Here is a 19714-nt window from a genome sequence, read left to right on the forward strand (position 1 = left end):
TGGCATCAATTTTCTAAGAAATTAAAATAACTTTCTACTTATAGATACCCTCTTGTAATTATTTTTAAAGCAATATTATTAATCCAAAAAAAAAAAAAGTCTTTTCTGCATGAGTAGACAATTTTTTTCTCTTGCATTTAAGTATTAACTCACCTTATGCAAACCCTATGTGGAAATTTTCAATTTTCAAAAAGAAAAACTGGGGAGAAGTAACCTGCTTTAAAGGATTACCGGTTTTAGAGCTAGAAGGTCCCACCCATTTTACAGATGAGGAAACAGGCGAGAGATAAAGTGACTTGGCAAATAGTAATTAGCAGGTCTAAGTTTCAGACCCTGCTCTTCTAATGCTCTTTCCCCTATTGCGCACTTCACATATAATGCAAAGTTGTCCCATAGATTCAATACACACACACACACACACACACACACACACACACCTACAGAGATGAGTCACTAGATGAGTCACTAGTCAGGCAAGCTGTAGAATGGGTGGGGCCACCCTGGGGTTTATACATATGTTCTCCAGTCAAAAAGAGGTTTCAAATTCACTCAACTGACTGGTAACTTTGTAGCTGAAAAAAGGAAGGTAAATGCATTTTTTTTCCCTATTATTTTATTGTTCCTAGGTTTCTTAAGTTATTTTCTTGCCATGCAACTTTATCAAAAGTAAACACTGTAAATAGTTTCTTGGGAAGAAGTCATGTAAGAAGAATGTAAGTTTTTAAGGTTGACCAGCTTTTCAGCAAACAAAAAAAAGCAAAACAGAAGCAAAAATTGTCAGTTGACCTACCATATACTGTATATTGAAAGCATTGGTTATTATGAGGTCATGTAAAATATATTTTAACTCTATTGTCTAAATCAGTTTTGACCCAAGAAACTTGTCCCTCTTGAAAAAAGATGCTATTTATCAATCTACAAACATTATTAATAGCCTACCATGTGCCAGGTACTGTGCTAGGCGCTGGGAATAACAAAGATAATGAATGAGTCATGACTAGTGTGGAATAATGGAATGAGTACTGAATGATGAATCAAAGGACCTGGATTCTATTTCTATCTCTATTAACTTATTAAGCTGAAAGATCTTTATAAAGTCCTTTAATTGCTAAGAACCTCAATTTTATTTTTTTTAAATAAAAAAATGAGGATTAAACTATATTATTTTCAAGAACTCTCTTGAATTTAGGATCTAAATAATTTTATTGTTTTATGCTTCTTGCATGTTAGCAAACCTAATATAAATCATAACAAACTTTTGGAATAAATTCTTTTCCCATGCTCTTAATTGAGAACATTTGCTTTCCTTTTGCCTGTTGCTGGTCACTGACAATATTTAAATGTGCTTATTATGTCTCTGTATTGTTATATTCTTGTAAATAGAGCTCCCAGAGTAGAACTACTAACCTTGGTAAGATGAAACCAATGACTAGTCTGCTGGGATACCATGGGAGATCTCTGAATTCAGGATTGAATCCTATTCTAGACACTTAATAAATTTGTGATTATCAGACATTTATTTAATTCCTCTGGACTATAAAATTCACTAGTCTGGGCAGTTTGAGTACTTGTCCCAATTCACTGAATGTCTCCAGGTCTCAGTCTGTTCATCCCTTAAAATAGTAGGATTGGTTGACCCCCTAAGATCCCTTTTAGCTTTAAATCAGTGATCCTTACATTCTGCAATTTACAGGTGATTGAGAAGTAGCCTTGGCAAATTCTAAAGTGCTATAGTTATGTGATCAGTGGCTATTAATATAGATTAATAATAGTGGACATTTGTGTGGTACTTAAAGATTTGCAAAGTGCTTCCCACTCTATTCCATATTGTTTTAGGAGCTTGGAGTCATTTATAAAAATCATCCAAGGATGCTAAAAATGATTTAAAAAAAAATTTGCCTCTATAATTCACAAAAGATCTGAAGTTTAGAGGACTAAGCAAGACTGCGTGGCAAGCAGGGGTCACAGAAGAATTATACAAGAGCTGCCCCTGGATAGCTTTACATGATGATAGAATGAAAAAGAGGCTTCAATGAGGTTCTTAGCTAATCTTCCTTTTTGAGCCTTCTGATTTCATTCTCTGGTCACTCCTTCTCATTACTGTGAGAGATGGCTGGGATCTCAACCTCTCCACCTCACTCATCACCCCTGTGAGCTTTCCAAAGGAATGCTAACATATACCAACTCATTTACTTTCAACTTATTTTTATTATGGACAAGCTATAAGCTTGGACAGGTAAAGTGACCTGCTCTTGTTCACATAACTAGCAAATACCAAATTGGAATTCAAGGTTTTCTTGATTTCAAATCTAGTACTTAATCAGTTATGACAAAATCATTGAAGGTGAGAATTTCTTTTCTTCTTCCCTCCCTCCTTCCCTTCTTTTCTCTCTTCCTCCTTCCCTTTCTTCCTCCTTTTCTTCCTTCCTTTCCTCTCTCTTTCTCCTCTCTCCTTATTCTCTCTCTCTCTCTCTCTCTCTCTCTCTCTCTCTCTCTCTCTTCTCTCTCTCTCTCTCTCTCTCTCTCTCTCTCTTTCAGCAGTTGGTCTGATTGATTGACATTCAGAATTTGGGATTTCTTGTTTTTTTTTTTTTTTTTTTAGGCTTCAGCAGCTGGACAATGAGTTATTTAAGTGAAGCAAATGCCAAATTTGCCTTTAAGCTTTTCAGAGAATTGGAACAAAATGCGAAGGATAATCTGGTCATTTCCCCTCTGAGTATCTCAGTTGTTATGGCCATGGTCTTATTTGGAGCCAGAGAGAAAACTGCATTTCAAATGCGGAAGGTAAATAAGTGCAAACTGTTTGGTTTCATTTCCTCAACTGGCTATTTTGTGGTTTTATTACAGAAAGATTTTTTGCTTTGTTTTGTTTATTTATTTTTTTATTCTACAGACTGTGTGCCAGATACAGGCTTATGGAATTTTATAATAAGTCCTAATTCAGGGTAATTTTTGCATAGCATGCTCTGGCATACAAACCAGACTTTCATGTTAGATTTGCCTAAATCGGGAGCAGGGGTCCTTAAACTACAGCCGTGGGCGAGATGTAGCATCTGAGGACGTTTTTTCCCTCTCACCCAGGACTATGAAGTTTCTCTATTTAAAGGCCCACAAAACAAAGTTTTTGTTTTTATTATAATTCGGCCCTCCAACAGTCTGAGGGACAGTGAACTGGCCCCCTATTTAAAAAGTTTGAGGACCCCTGGGCCCTAAGCATGTCTCAATCACCTAGTTGAAGTGCATTCTGAATTGTACTTGATTAAGTTTTGTTTGCGTTTTCTTAGTATACACCAAATTAGATAGAAGGGCTTAAATTTTTTTTTAATGTAACTTTATTTTTATAATTTGAAAAGTATACAGGGTGTATCCATTATTAATTATAAACTAGTATAAACTGATAGGAGTCTGAAAGCCTTGGTCCGACCCCATAACACAATTATATATATATATATATATATATATATATATATATATATATATATTTTTTTTTTGTTTGTTTGTTTGTTTGTTTAGGAAATGCTAACATCTCTGCTGAGGGGTGTTAACTGAAACTGAGAGACTGAAAATAAAACATGGATATATGTATAATGCTGGATTTAAACTACTGGATTAAAATCCCAACTCTGCATTTTACTCTCTGTGTGATTTTGGGAAAGTCATTTTATCTCTCTAGGCCTCAGTTTCCTCAGTTGTAAAATGAGAGAATTGGATTTTATCTCTAGGGTTCCTTTCAGCTAAACATCCATGATCCACTTACTATTATTTCCCAAATATATTATTGAGATATGCACATATTTTCTTTCTTCCTCTCCTCTATAACAATATTTTGTATATTTTTCAGGTGCTTCATTTAGATGAAGTTACAAAAGGTGTCAGGCCAAGTGTGGAAGATGGTGCATCAGCAGAGGTAAGCTACATGACAGTAGGGACTGGATGACCCATCCATGAACCAATACATGCTCCAAATGGACCCCCATTACACAAATGTGAGTGTCAGAAAAGGAAAAAGAAACAAAGACTAGCTCTTCTGATTTGCTGATTTTCCCAAAAAGGGATATAGACTAGCATCTGATAAAGAAGTATCTTAGGTCCAGGATCCTTCTGTTGACTCAAAAGGGAAGAAGCTGCCCTCTAATGTTCAAGGAAGATGCTCTCTTTCTTTATTGTTTGCTTCAAATCCAGAGTTGGTTATCCTATATTTGAAATGTGAAAGATATAGGAACAGTCTCTGCATGTGGCGTAAAGAAAAAGCTATAGTTGTTATTATTCAGTCATTTTTAGTCATGCCTGACTCTTTGTGACTCTATTTGGTTAAAAAGTAGTAAAGATACTGGAGTGGTGTGTCATTTTTTTCTTATGCTAATTTTATGGATCAGAAAACTGAGGTAAACAAGGCACTTTATCCACTCTGTCATCTGTTTATTTGTTGCAAATGAGTTTTCATACTTTGGGTGGAAGTGGTTGGGAGAGTTGTGTGTGTGGGTGGGTGGGGAAGGGGAGGTGTTGACAGTGATGTAAAAAGAATCATACATGACATATTAAAAATACCTAGAAGAAAGCAGAAGGAAGCTTTTCCTGGTCTAGGATCAGCTCAACAATTTTCTCTTTATCTGAAGGCTGAATGCGGCACACCTGAAGAAGAGGTCCATTCCCAGTTTCATTCCCTCTTGGCAGAAATCAACAAACCCAATGATGATTATTCATTGGCCATTGCTAACAGACTCTATGGAAGCCAGACATTTCAGTTCCTGCAGGTAAGTGCTCTGGCTTTATCATTGATAATTTAAATATAGATGTGGAATACATTGGTACTCAAGAACATATCATTTTCTCTAACCTATACCAATTCAACTGATAGAGGTAACAAGAGCAGTAGGTGAAGATGTATGGCACATGTCTAGCATTTTCAAACTGGTTTTCAGAGTCTTTTCACCTTTTTAGATTCACTGTGTGTTCAGGGCTCAGAGTCCTTAGGTTTTAAAGTTCAGAAACTCAATTTCCAATTTAGTAATTTACAATGAGCATATATATTTTATATGATATCTATGATTAGTCATTTGCATAGGACTCTGCTTAGTGGAGTTTATCCCATCAAGAGTCTAAATTACATATAACATTTGCTCTGTAAGCAAAGGATCAGAAAAAAAAAAAAACTTGATTGTTGACAAAAAGAAATTTACATGAACTAATATGGCTTGATATATCATCCTTCTCTCTGACAATAGTGACATTATAGATAAATCAATGAATTTTTTACTATCCAATCAGATTTTTCTCAATATTCTTTATTGATAATAATAATGATAACATATAATATAATATATATAATATAAAATAATGATGCATATAAAGTATCAAGTTTGCAAAGCACTTTACATATTAACTTAGTTGATCCTTTTCACAATTCTGTGTTATAAGCTTAATTATTATTCCTATTTTACAGATGTGAAAACATTATGTGATTTGCCCAGGGTTATAAGGCCACTAACTTACTAAGGCAGAATTTGAATTCAAGTATTTAATCTTTAATAAGAGGGATTTTTACTATAGAGATAATATGAAATCTGTCATAGATTCAGAGCAAAAATAAGTAATTACTATAATAGTGGATTATTTCCATTGTATTGCATCTATTTTTTGAAGTTTTCTTCTTATAACTAAGAACTAGATCTCTACAAGCTTTTTGCTGACTTGTTTAAGGTATTTGCCTCAAGTTGCTCTGAAATGTTGCTTGGAAAGCTTAGATTCTCTTGAGACTTCTAAAGTTCCAAGAATGAGCCCAGTCTGTACCTGCAGAATACTTGAGGAGAATGGTCCAGATATCTAATGTCAAGATACCCAAGTATAGTAGAAATTAGGCTGGATTAGAAAGTCAGGAGTTATGGAATCCCCTCCTAGCTTTGCTATGTACTATCTCTGTGACTTTCATCAAGTCACTCTAACTCATTTCTTGTTTCTAAAATGACAGATCTGGACTAGGCAATCTTTATAGTTCCTCCCACCTCTAGAGATGTGACCACTATGTTCAGTTTAGGTGACCATTAAGTGTTGAAATGTCAATTCTTGAAGCCATATCCAACAATGGGGAAATTATTAGAAGAAACCATTTAACTCTAGAGAGACCTTCTGAACCCCACAGGGGACTCCTATGCCACCATCTTCAGATGGTTTTTTCAGATAGTTACTGATGCTTTCTTCCAATCCCATAATCATCACTGTTTATCAATGTGTATAATTAGACCAATAGGGGTCTCCAGCAGGGAAAAGACAACCTGTTATCTTCTAAAAGAAAGATCTTTGAAGTGCAGTATTAGCTTTTACATAGTCTGATCCTCCTCTGCAATGACTTGGAACCTTGAACTTTCCATTGCTTAATAGTCTGTTTTCTGGCAGACTATTCAGAACATAACTCTTCTTCTATTCAGTTCCACACCCATCCACACTCAGTTATTTATTTATTATTTATTTTTGCCCATCCCATTGCTGGAGTATATGCTTTTTATAATTATTTATCTAAATGCAACTGTTCTCATTTCGTTAATCTGTCACTAGGTCAATTATCCACATTTATAACTACAGCTTTTATAATTAAAAAGGTACTTGTAAACATTTTATAGGTTATTAATTTGCTTTTAGTACTGTTTCCAGATAAACATGCCAGATAGACTGATCCTTGTTTTCCTTTTGAGTAACCACAGAAACTCATGACTAATTACCATTGAGGCAGTATGGGGCAAGAAAAAGAGGGTTAGATTTGGAGTCAAAGGGCCTAGCCTTGAATTCTGTCTGTCACTTATATGTGAGCTGAGGCAAATTTAACTTCTCTTTACAGGAATTTCCTCATCTGCAAAATGATGCATTTGGGTTAGATGAACTATAAGTTTTTTCCAACCCCAAGTCTATAACCACTGAGGCCATGTTTTAGGATGGTTGAGTGGTACAGTGATTTAAATATTATATATCTAGATTTTGCATTCCATAACATTTAAGATATAACATTTTCCCCCATGGCATTAGCTATTTGTATTCTCTATTCTCTGTTCTTGGCCCATACATGCACATATATTTTCATATTTCTCTATTGTTTCAAAGCCTTACTTAGAGGGTGTAAAGAATATTTACCAAGCAGGACTGGAAACAGTGGACTTTTTACATGCTTCAGAAGACAGCCGAAGGAAGATTAATTCATGGGTTGAAAATCAAACAAATGGTAAATAAGAAAAAAAAGCTTTCCTTTTCTTAATATTTCTAAAAAGTAATATTTAGATGCACATTAAATTTGACACAGTTATCTAGGTGAAAAATCAGTGAGCTGGGAATTGCTAAGAAGTCTGGGTTCTATCTTAATTCTGCCGATTAGTTGATTGGTGATAATCCAGGTAAATAATTTGGTTTCTAAATCTGGAAATGAGTGTGTTAAGTAAACAAACTCTCAAAGGCTGCTGTTGAAAGGAATTGGTCAATGACTTGTCAAACTTCTGGTACCTAAGATGAATCTAGGATATCTCTATTTACATACCTCCTAGGTTTATTCTTAAATATTGCTACTTCCATCCTATAACTGTTTGTGATTTCAAAGACTGCTTTCTCTGTTCCTTAGCTGTTTTTGCTCCTTGACAGATTCATTTCTAGAAGACAGAGGCATTGGTGATAGTTACTGATACTTTCCTCCAATCCCATAATGATCAGTATTTATCAATGTGGGTAACTAAACCAATGGGGGTCTCCAGCAGTGAAAAGACAAAGCTGTTATTTTCTAAAATAAAGATCTTTGAAGTGCAATATTAGCTCTTACATAGTCTGATCCTCCTCTGCAATGACTTGGAACCTTGACCTTTCTATTGCTTAATAGTCTGTCCTCTGACAAGGATATAATCTTTAAATGTGAAGGATCCAGAGTATCAGCTAAGTTTATCAGACAAAGAATTTAAAATGGTCCTAATTCAGAGCAGAAAGCATGGGGTAATGGAGACTGAGCCCCATATTCTAATGGGCTGAAGGATTCCCTTCTCCCTTCCCAGGGCAGTCCAACCAGCTTCTTGTCCACTCCTTTGTCTGATCAAGGCTGCTACTTCTCAGGGTCCTATAGCATTGAAACCCATCTGCCAGGATGGAGCTAATTGCATTCCTTGCTCTATTCCAGTTCTAAATGAGCAGCAACTCCAAATGGAGTTGGTGGAATGGTGTTATGTGACATGCATCATTTGTGTGGAATTAGCTGTGGGGATTAGGGACACAGGCTGTAGTTTGACTGAATTTTCCCTAGAAGCCTGAATTCCTAGATGTGACTTCGATCCTAATGCCACAGGTTTATACTTTGAACATGAAATGCGAGAAGGAACAAATAATCTCAGGAGAAAAGGGTGTCAATAAAGTAGAGGTATTTTATGTCTTTTTTCCGAAAATGTCTTTTTCTCCCATCATAGGGATTTCCATGCTCTTTCTAGTTTAGAACCTTTTTTTTTTTTTTTTTTTTTTTTGTTGTTGTTGTTGTTATTCAAGAGGCTTTCTTGACAAAGATGTTGAAATGGTCTGGCATTTCCTTCTCCAGTTCATTTTATAGATGAGAAAACTGAGGCAAACAGGATTAAATGATTTGCCCAGAGTCATATAACTAGTAGGTGTCCAAAGCTGTATTTGAATTTAGGCCCCAAGGTTTATGCTCTATCTATAATGTTTGTTCCAACCCTTGTCTTCATGGAAACTAATCTCCTCTGTCTCAAGGATTAACTAAGGTTAGAAATAGTTCCTGTGGCAATTTGCTAATGAGGTAGAGATAGAGGACCTGCTCTCAAGAAATGTTAATCAAAGTTTTTTTTTTTTAATGTTTATTTTTGTTGTCTAACCCACTAATGATTCTGGTTGGTCCAACTTTTTTAGTAGGGGATGGTGTAACTATTGAAAGTTATTGTGTTTGGGTAGGCATATAAGATTCCATGAGGATTGAAAACCTCTTCATCTAAATGGGCTTAGTGTAGTAATGGAAGGCATGGAAGACATTTTGCTTGACTTGAATAAAAGAGAAGAGACCTTTGGTACTCCAGGGGTGGATGTGGGTCTGGGGGAGGATATTGACCTATCAATCCCTTTTTAAGAGTTGACTTTGAAAATGTCTTTGGTTTCAAAATGTGGAAGAATCTTTTTTCTGACCCCATGTCTATCTTACAGAGATTATATTTTAATCCCATTTACCATCCATGAGAATGCTTCAATCTTTGTTGGCAAACTTCTTGGTGCAGTTTTTGTAAATGAAAAAAAAAAGGGAGAAAATGTGATATTTATTCTTCTGTCTTCTTATTTTTGTCAAAGGAAAAATCAAGGAGCTATTTTCAGCAGGTACTATTGACCCAACTACTGTCCTGGTACTGGCAAATGCCATTTATTTCAAAGGAAAGTGGGCCATGAAATTTAAGCAAGAAAAAACTCAAGAAACAAATTTCATGACAACCAAGGTACTGAAAAGATACCGTCTGTTTTCCTTTTTATTGTTTTCTTTTATTAATTTTATTTTAATAGGAAATACAAGAATATGTTTAAACTTTTCAATGATGTTTGCTGTTTTACCAGCAGAAAGTTAGAAAAATAGTCATTTTACATTACTAACTAGAAAAAAGAAGTTATTTTATATCATAAGACTATGTTCATTTACAAGTGCTTTTAACCAAGGAACAAAACAACAAATATTTACTAACCATCAACTGTGTGCCAGACAATACAGGAAGAAGTGCCACACAAAGAATCATGAAAAACAGCTATTGTCCTTCAGAGGCACAATTCCTTTAGGTAATGATGATACCAACAGATTAAAATATTTGGAAGTGCCAGAAAAGATTACTCAAGACACTACATAGTTAATTACTGAATGATGGTTCCAGATAAGAAATATCATAGTTTACAGCAGGGAAAAATCACTGTGAGTTAGCGTGGTTGGGAAATCTTGGTGGTGGTGGAAGAATTTGCACTGCATGCTAAAGACTGATAAACTTTCAAAAATCATAACAGATGAAGGAGGGTATCCTAGATAAGGAGAAAAGCATAAGATATGGCCAAAAGAAATTTTACTTGGAAGGAATAATGAAAAGATAAAGACTATTTTTTTTAATTCCATGCAAGCACAAAGGATATTACTAATCCTGTATGAAGAAGCAGGTGGATGAACTTTGAGAGAAAGATTTATTTTAGATGTTATATTCCTGGAACCTTGAACACACTCTTAGGTTATCAGAGTTAAAAGAGACTTTGGAGACCATTACATTTACCATAACTAATCAAACATCTCTGATGATAGTGATGATGATGATTCTTGATACAGTGGACAGAAAAGTAGCTTTTGGTTTAAATCTCACTTCTTAAGGGATTTCCCCTATTCTCAGTCATGTAATCTGCTTTCCCCCTCCTCCCCCCAGTTTTCTCAGCTGCAAAATAGAATTAGAAATAAAAGTCATCAGAAGAACTTTCCATTGCTAGATCTATGGTTCAATGACTATAAAAAAATTTCTCCAAGATAGATTCACAGATTTGGGAGACTACTTACTTAGTCCATTGACTGTTTAGTCCAACTCATGCCTAAAGAGAATACTCACTGCAAGCTAAACTTTTCAAGATACTTCCTCATAACTTGCTGCTCACCTCAGTCTATGCTTTCCAAATAATTAAAATTAGTCCTAAAATGTAATGATCAGGATGAAACTAAACTAAATCTAAGTGGCATTCAGGTCACCTAGATGTGGCCTGTAGAATCAGGGTATAAGATTTTTATTCAGTCATTTTTCAGTACTGCCCAACTCATGTGACTCCATTTGGGGTTTTCTTGGCAGAGATGCTGGAGTGGCTTACTATTTCCTTCTCCAGCTCATTTTACATATGAGAAAACTGAGGGAAACAAAATTAAGTATCTTGCCCAGAGACATACAACTTGTAAGCATCTGAGGTCAGATTTTAACTCTTGTCTTTCTGACTCCATGCTATGTACACTATAGCTTCACCTAGCTGCCTTGGTACAATACATGGTAGTTTTTAATAAATATTTAACTTAAGTTCTTAAATTTATGATTGATTCTAGTAATTAGCATAATATCTGGCACACAGTAAGTACTTAATAAATATTAGTTGATGTTGACTGATCTAGAGCAAGAAGGGATTTTAGAGCTTATTGAGCCTAATCCCTTTATTTTATTGATGAGGAAATGAGATTGAGAGAAATTAAGAAAATTACCCATATTCACTCAACTAACCAGTGGCACACCTCTACCAAGAATCAATCTAATCCTTTATTTAGTCCTTTCTCACTATGCCAGGCACATTTTCCCTTTGTTTTTCTTTTTGTGGGCATTTTCCTTATCTCCCCGCCTACCCCCTAACCTCCCAAAACTTTTCCTACCCTGCAAAAAGTTCCAGAAGCTTCAGGCCAGTGCTAGGATGCAGCAGGAAGGAGAATCCATTTCTTCCCTGTTCTTGAAACTAGCTGCAGGCTTCCTGGCTTTTCCTCTGTAGTTGGTGCATTTAATTTGGCTATTCAGTGCAAACCTCCTCTATTGGCTTTTGTCTGTGTTAGTCGAATCTAGAGTCTTCCAGGAGTCTAAATAGTTCTTTCACCATATTTGCTTTGTATATGTTATCTTAAAGAAAACTAAAGTGACAGACTCTCAGGACCACTAGATGCCAGAAATCAATCAAAATGGATTGTTTTTCTGGCTAAGGACAACTGGGATTTGGCAAATTCAAGAATAGGAGCTGTCTTATAGAAAGCATGTGTTGTCTTATTGAAAGCAAATAAATAAAGCCTTGAAAGGTATAAGACCTGATGTGATTTGAGGACAACCAGGAATACACTGTATTCCAGGTTATTTCCTTCATTTTATCATCAATCAACTAGCATTTATTGAGTGCTTATTATGTGTCAAGCACTGTAGAAGATGTTGCAAACAAAAGTATAAAGAAGGAAAGAATTGCTGCTCCCAAGGAGCTTATTTTTCTAATGCAGGAGACAACAAAGTATAAGTGTAATCACATACAGTGTCAACAGACCTGTAACAAGCCTTTAACCTGTGAGAAGCCAGAACTGAACAGAGCAGGACAGAGTCAGGACACAAACAGCAGTTTAATTAATTTCAGAGTGAGGTAAGTGATATTTGCAAATGGAAGCTTCCTCACCCTCCTCCCCCACCTCCAAGAAGGAGGGCATTTCTCTGCTGATTTGGGGATCACTTATATATATATGAAAGGGATTGGACTATAACATAATGATTCTTAGATCTTGAGACAGTTTTCATGTTTTACATTTTTTAGGACAACATAGATGTACTTGAGTGTCATGGGAATAGTTATTGTGTCAACCTTTAGGGTTTGTGACTACCCTGTGGGGTTACAGAACCAGAGTTCTGGGGAGGTAACAGGAGTGCGATACCTGTCAGTACCAAGGAACAGGGATTATGAACATGGGATAGATGTCTCAGGGAAATAAGGGGAGCTAAATTCTTTAGTGACATTTTGCCAAAGGGTGAGATAATTCTAAAATGCAAAGGATTATCGTTATTCCAAATTCAGGACACAGCTTGCTTACTGGGCCTTAGCTCTGGGAAACAGGGTGTTTTCAAAATATTTTTATAATAACATAAATATAAAATGAATAAATTTAAAAAATATATATCATAGTTAAATAAAAGGTAGTATGAGAGCTAGTTATATTGAAAAATAACACATTTATTAAGAACTTAGTGTGAGTCAGGTACTGTGCTAAATCCTGCTTATCTAAACATGATCATCCAAGATAGTTCCTCAATGAATTTTCATTCTCATGGGAGAAGACAGTATATAAAGGAGGAGGAAGGAAAAGTCCTTCCTAAAATTGTGATCCCTGAGAGAGATTCGCCAAAAAGGAGAAGAGAGCCTCTTGTCAGAGATTTCTCCAAAGTGGCAAGACAGCAGGTAAAGAAGGAATCCAGAGAGTCCAGACACAAGTTTGGAGTCCTTTATAAACATGGTGACTCCAGGGAGGGTACTAGTATTTGAAGGGAATCAAGAAAGGGAGACAATAAAGAAAAAAGACACAGAAGATAGTAGTTGAATTGTATCTTAAAGGAAGAGAGAACTCCATGAGATATCTATAAAGAGAGAGTACATTATATGCTTAGTGCAAAGACATGAAAGTAGGAAATATTATTTACAAGGAAGAAAGAGAAAGACAGACTGGCTAGATTATACAGTGCAGGAAGAAAAATAATTCCCAGTGTGCTTGGAAAGAAGATATGGGGTTTGGAAAAATAGGTTAGGTCCAATTGTAAGGAGTTATAAAAATTAAACTGAAACATTTTGATTTTTATCCTTGAGGCAATAGGAAGCCATTAGAATTGATAACTAGGGAAGACATGTGGTCAAATATTTGTGTAACGAAAATTTCTTTGGTACCAGTATGTAGGGTGCATTAGAGTAGTGAGGAACTTGAGTCAGGGAGATCATTATAAGTCTGTTGTAATAATAAAGGCAAGAAGTGATGAGTACCTGAGCTCCACAAGTAGAGAGAAGAGATCAGATACAAGAGGTATTGCAGAGGTAAAAGTAGCAAGATTTAGCAACTGATTGGATACATTGTTGAGGATAGTTTTTAAAGTTACAAATCTGAGAAATCAGAAAGATGCTAGTGCCTTTAACAGAAATAGGGAAGTTTGGAAGAGGGTCCCTGAATCAAGATAATAAGTTTAGTTGAGTTGAGATATCTTTGGGGCATTAACTTTGAAAAGTTTGATATGAAATAGTGATGCATAAGTAATGCTTAGGAGAGAAACAGATGTTGGAGATAAAAATATAGAAAGAGATAAAGAGATAAATATATGTCTCTAAAATATATATTGTAAATTATATAATATTTCTAAGATAATATATTATATATATTTGCTGGTCTAAGTATATATAAATATACATACATACATACATATGCACATATATGTATACATATTCATATACAGGTGTATATATAGTCAATCTTTAACATTCCTGCTTTCAATTTTCATGATTTTAAACACTCATATGATTTTATTAGTAACTTTATTTTCACTTTCTCATTTACAGTTTTGCACAGTCCCAGCTATGTGCAGCAGAGATGGAATGTCAGAATGTCAGGGATGATATTGAGATCTGACTAGGCTTGGAATCTTCCAAGCAAATGGGAATGTTGCTAGAGGCAAAACCTGGCTGCCTCTTCACTCTGGTACCAACTCTCCTGTGGCAGAGAGAGTGAAAAAAGGAGGGAAGAACGGTAGCTGCATGGCCTGGCTGCTTAGCTAGAATGGGGATGGCACTCTCTTTGGAAAGCTCTTGATAAGGATTCTGCTCTGTGGACTGCTGGAGCATTTAAAAAGAACTGGAGACCTGTTATATGGGACTGACCATGTTGGAGTGCTGAGTGATTAAAGTCCTAGCAACATTCTCTTGATTTTCAGAGGGCAGCTAAAATAGAAAGGTGTAGGGAAGTATAGTAAGCAGTACAACTCTTTCGCACCACCATCTGACAGTAAGACAGTAAGATTCAGATTAAAAAATATTTTAGTTTTAAGAATTTTGTTGTACAGTATTTATGATATTGTAGCTTTCATGTTACAAAAAGCAAATATTGTCTGAAATTTTTTAAATTAAAAATGTCAGCTTGTAGTAACTAGTAATTATAACTAGCAAGAAAAAATGTTTAACATGTTACCAGTTTTACCTGTGTACTGTATTTTTATGTGTTATTTCATGGTTACTGGGTTAGGAAAAGTGCATATTGTCAGAATTATGTTTTGCTATAAAGAATTTTTTACAGAAAAGTATATTTTCAACAATTCCTCATGAAAAATCACAGTTTTTGGTGGTTGCAGGAGCCTAACCCCCTATTTCCCATAGGTTTAATGTATCAACATTCATATTTTTGACAGCTGTTTTCTAAGAAAGTGAAAATTAAAGATGGAGTGTATGTTTATGTTTCTACATATCTATGTATAGATATATAGATTTATATGCCTATATAAATGTTGATGTGTGTATATATATATATATATATATATATATATATATATATACACACACATATATGTATGTAACGTGTTTACCCATATACCCCAACTTCAAAGAGTTTTCATTCTAATGAGAGAAAACAATACATAAAGAGAAGCTGGAAAAGAGAAGTACTCTAGCTTTATTATAGAGATCCCTTGATCTTAAAAATAGCCCACAATCCATTAAAAGAAAAAAAAAATTACCCCCTATTAATGTCATTCCTCTTGATGCATGTTAGAAATGAAAAATGATAGTAAGTTAGCATAATCAAATGTTAGAAATAAGAAAATGGATAGTAAGTATAATCAAAGATTATTTTAAGGGATGATTTTTTTTTTTTTTCTATTAGTGTTGGTTTATTAACACTGACAGCTAGGTGGCACAATGGAGAGAGCACTGGGCTGGGAATTAGGAAGATTTATTTTCATGAATTCAAATCTGACTTCATTAGTAGTTGTGTGACCTTAGGTCAGGCACTTAAGGCTGTTTGCTTCAGTTCTTTATGTGTAAAATGAACTGGAGAAGGAAATGGTAAACCACCCCAGTATCTTTACCCAAAATGGGATCACAAAGAGTCAGACATGACTGAACAACTATGAGAAAAAATTTCTATTCTGTATTCTATAACAATATTTTAGTCTTGAAAAGATCGAGTTATTTTAAGATTAAAATGAATAGTTGATTTTGAATGAATCTGCTGAAATTAATCCATTCGTTTTGTTTATACTATTTGCAAAGCTTCTCCAGAATTCCATTTGTGAGAAGCAGAAATAACCTGCCAATTTTTTTGAGCGTCCAAATACATCTCACTACTATTAATTGCTTAATTTAACTTGTATTTTTGAGACTTTTAAATGTCTCACATCCTTTGGCTTCATGCTTATATTTATATATCTGATAATAAAGGATTAAAAAAATACTTCCAATGTAGATCTGGATTGTTAATCTGAACCTTTCTGGAGAAATCTGCTCTTAAGATAGCCTGTACTCTAAAGTTGATACTAAAATGATCAATTAGTTAATCCCATGCAGCCATGGTCAAAACTGAACAGTTTGCTGAAGTTGTTAGTTTATTTAAAAATATATATATGTATATACTGACATTTTTTATATAATTGAATTTTTAAAAGGCTAAATTCTAAGGGAAATAAAGCATTTATTGGATAATTATGTTTTCTTTTATTATAGGACACAAGCAGACCTGTGCAGATGATGAAACGGACAGGATTCTTCAATATGGGATATATTGAGGAACCTGCAGGGAAGATACTTGAACTACCATATACAAACAAACATCTAAGTATGTTTGTATTGCTGCCTAGGGATGTTGATGGCTTAGAGAAGGTAAAGAACCAGAAGTCCTTTGCTCAGAGTATATTCAAGCATTTTCTTAGCAATGGCTTTTAAGTTTATGAAACTACAAATAGGCAATCACCTTCCTTGTGATTGATTACAGTAAAGGACACCTTTTTTGATACCTCATTTTACCCTTATTTCTTATGAAACATGACCAAAATGAGAGGTTTGAGTTTTCTCAAATTAGATTAGCTTTTACAGAGATCAAGCTTGAGGCAATTGAAATGTTATCAAATGTTGTGGATTATGTCAAAAGTTTCTTGTTGTCTCATTGTTCTGAGATTCCATGTGTTTTTACAGAGAGCAAGGCTGTAGTAGAGAGAATGTTTTCAGACACAATGTCTTGTGTAAGTATCACATACTTTCTACTGAGAGCAAGCTTGTAGTAACTGGAACCTTCTCTGAGATAGTATCTCCAGCCACAAATATCTTGTTCTCTGAGTGTTATGTAGTTAAGCTGACATTTTTTTTTTTTTTCTTTCTCCCTGCTCCTGGAGGTGAGAGATCTCCAGGTATCACCCATTGTACATGTCTTCAGATGCATTGACCAATTAGGATGAGTCATTTTTCTCCTTTCTCACATATCTTCTGCACATGTATGCACATACAAGATCCTCAGGGTGAGGAGAAAGGGGTAGAGGAGAGGAAAGGTAAAGGAAAGGAGTGAAGTAAGGGAGGAGGAGAAAGTGGAGAAGAATCCTTTAGGAGGAGAGGAACAAGTGGGGAGGGGAAGGGAAGGGAAAGGAAGAAGGTGGACAACTGCCCATAGCTCTCTTGATTCTAAAGAACAGGAATGAAAACACTTTTAAAGCATTGTTTAAAGCATTATTAATTCATATTTCTCTCTTTTTTCATTTATAATGTGGATGGAAACCAGTTTTCTCCACCGATACACACTGTTTACAGTTACAATTATGGTATTTTCCCTTTTTTTTTTCTTTGTAGTTACAGCAAGGACTCACCTTTGAGAAATTACTAAATTCGATGAAGCCTGAAAATATGGGCCAAAAAGAAGTTATTGTGCATTTTCCACGGTTTAGAGTGGAAGAGACTTACTCTCTGAAACCCATATTGGAAGCTATGGGGATGACAGATATATTTGATACAGAAAGTGCTGACTTTTCAGGAATGGCAATACAAAAGGGCTTGGCTGTGTCCAAAGTCATCCATAAGTCCTATGTGGAGGTGAATGAGGAGGGCACTGAAGCAGCAGCTGCTACTGGTGTTGTGGTTGGATATAATTCTTCTAGGAAAGAAGAATTTAAATGTGACCACCCATTTCTCTTTCTCATTCGACACAACAAAAGCAATACTATTCTCTTCTATGGTAGAGTTACTGCCCCTTAATAAAGAGGAGTTGAGAACTAATAAAATAGAAGTTTCTTGAGAGTAGGAACTTTTTCCACGTCTGTCTTTGTATTCCTACAGAACCATATAATGGGCACTTAACAAATAAATATTTGTTGAATTAAATTTATCCATGTCAAATGAGAACTGGTTGAAATAACTAGAATGTTTCATTCTCTTTTATATTTTATTCTTATTTTTGGTTTCAAATTCTCCCTTCCTATACTTCCTTGCTCCCATGGCTGTTGGAGTACACCTCTAGTGAATACCAAGAATGTGAATGAATAGCTGAGGCCAGGTAAAAGATATGCTTTGCAATCTCCATTTATTAATCTGAGTGCCAGGGTTTATGTGCCTTTTAAGTTAGTGTTACAATATTATTAGCTACCTTCAGGTGATATCATATAACCCTTCCAGGGTTAATGCACAATCCATACTATGACATTTCAGTATCTACCTTAACTATCAATAACTAAGGTACTTATCAACATGGGACTTGTAAATAGCATAGTTGTGATGCTCATCAACACCAACAGAATAGTTGTGATGTTTATCAATACCAAAGTACTTGAAACAGAGTAGTAAATGGCAAAAATTATCATACTAATGGATTTACCTCAAGTATGTCTTTAATTCATTGTTAAGGGGGTAAATGGTATAGTTAAAATGCCTAGTTCCTGTCGTGCATCATCCATCAAGATTATCCTAAATTTATCAAATATGTCTTTATAATTGATTGTTAGGGAGATGGTGAGTCAATAGTTTGAATGGCTTGCCTTAATAGAGAATAGGTCTCAAATAATACCTGAATCAGACTTTTACAATTCATGGACTTATTCAATACTGGCCCTCTACACATGGAGAAGAGAAGAAATATTATACCCATTATACATATAAAGTAATGCAAAAATATTTTTATATAAGCCATTTTTAGAGGGAAAAAAAATGAGGAAAAATATACAAATCTACACTATGCCCCCATCAATTCTCTATATGGAAATGGACAACATTTTTCATCATGAATTCTTTGAAACCATGGTTGATCATTAAAATGATTATGATGAGGGGAGCCCCAAAACTCTCTTTCTCTCTCTCTGACTTTGGCGGGAATGCTAAGCTCTCCCCTGAGAGACCCGTCCTAGGGAATCAAGCTAAAGTGGTTTCATTCTGTTATCTAGGTGGGGCTAATTGAGTACAGGACCATTCCTACTTAGCCGGAGCTGGAGATTAGTTCAGGGACTCTCATTCAACCAAGATTTTTTATTCTGATTACAGCTCAAACTGCTCCCAGCCCCCACCAAGAGCTGCCCCCAGCTTCTAGCCAAGGTTTCAATTATAAAAAGAGGCAACTTGGTGTTCACTTCTTGAAGAAGGCCTAAAGTAGCTTGCTCAGCTGCAACCCTCTGCCCACTGAAATGATATTCTCTTTCAGCATTACCCCTTATCTTTCTTACCTATTTCCTTTACAAAACCTTATTCACCTCTCTATCAGGATTTCTCTGGTAGAAACATTATCTCTTTCTCTCTCTCTGTTAGGACTCCTCCACTAGAACCTTTATATCCTTCTGTCAGGACCTTACTATCAAGGAATTCAGTCTTTCTATTCATGCATAACAAAGGCTGACTTCCCAAAGCCAATAATAAACTTCTTTTTGCCAGTCTAGCTTTTCGGGTTCATAAATTCCTTTATAAAGGACCTCTGCTTTGACCAAAGGGGTTCTCACAACTCTCTGCACTGCCACTGACCTCTTCAATTAGAGTTAAGTCTTTTAAAGTTGATTTTTTTTTAATAATATCACTATTACTGTGTACTTTTCTCCTGGTTCAGCTCACTTCACTTTGTATCATCAGTTGATATGTCTTTCTAAGTTTTTCTGAAACCATCCTGCTTATCTTTGCTTATAGTATCTATGATATATGATATAATATAACATAACTCAGCCATTCCCCAACTGAGGAGATATAGGTGAAATCTAAGAGT

At 35.2% G+C, this 19714-nt stretch overlaps 1 protein-coding gene across 1 annotated transcript; it reads left to right on the forward strand.

Moving 5' to 3' along the window:
- The first annotated feature begins 525 nt into the window (after positions 1-525).
- Positions 526-18020, forward strand: LOC127543685 (serpin B4-like). Its single transcript, XM_051969919.1, has 8 exons — positions 526-586; positions 2603-2784; positions 3842-3907; positions 4617-4754; positions 7093-7210; positions 9310-9452; positions 16219-16374; positions 17332-18020. The coding sequence occupies exons 2-8, from the start codon at positions 2620-2622 to the stop codon at positions 17731-17733; spliced, it is 1188 nt and encodes a 395-aa protein (XP_051825879.1). The 5' UTR covers positions 526-586; positions 2603-2619; the 3' UTR covers positions 17734-18020.
- The last annotated feature ends 1694 nt before the right edge of the window (positions 18021-19714 follow it).

Source organism: Antechinus flavipes, chromosome 1, assembly GCF_016432865.1.
Source record: "Antechinus flavipes isolate AdamAnt ecotype Samford, QLD, Australia chromosome 1, AdamAnt_v2, whole genome shotgun sequence".
NCBI classification, from domain to species: Eukaryota; Metazoa; Chordata; class Mammalia; order Dasyuromorphia; family Dasyuridae; genus Antechinus; species Antechinus flavipes.

Coding starts and splice junctions, on each gene's coding strand:
- LOC127543685 (XM_051969919.1), top strand. CDS start 2,620: ATGAGTTATTTAAGTGAAGCAAATGCCAAATTTGCCTTTAAGCTTTTC. Junction 2,785..3,841: donor CTGCATTTCAAATGCGGAAG/GTAAATAAGTGC, acceptor TATATTTTTCAG/GTGCTTCATTTAGATGAAGT. Junction 7,211..9,309: donor GGTTGAAAATCAAACAAATG/GTAAATAAGAAA, acceptor TTTTTGTCAAAG/GAAAAATCAAGGAGCTATTT.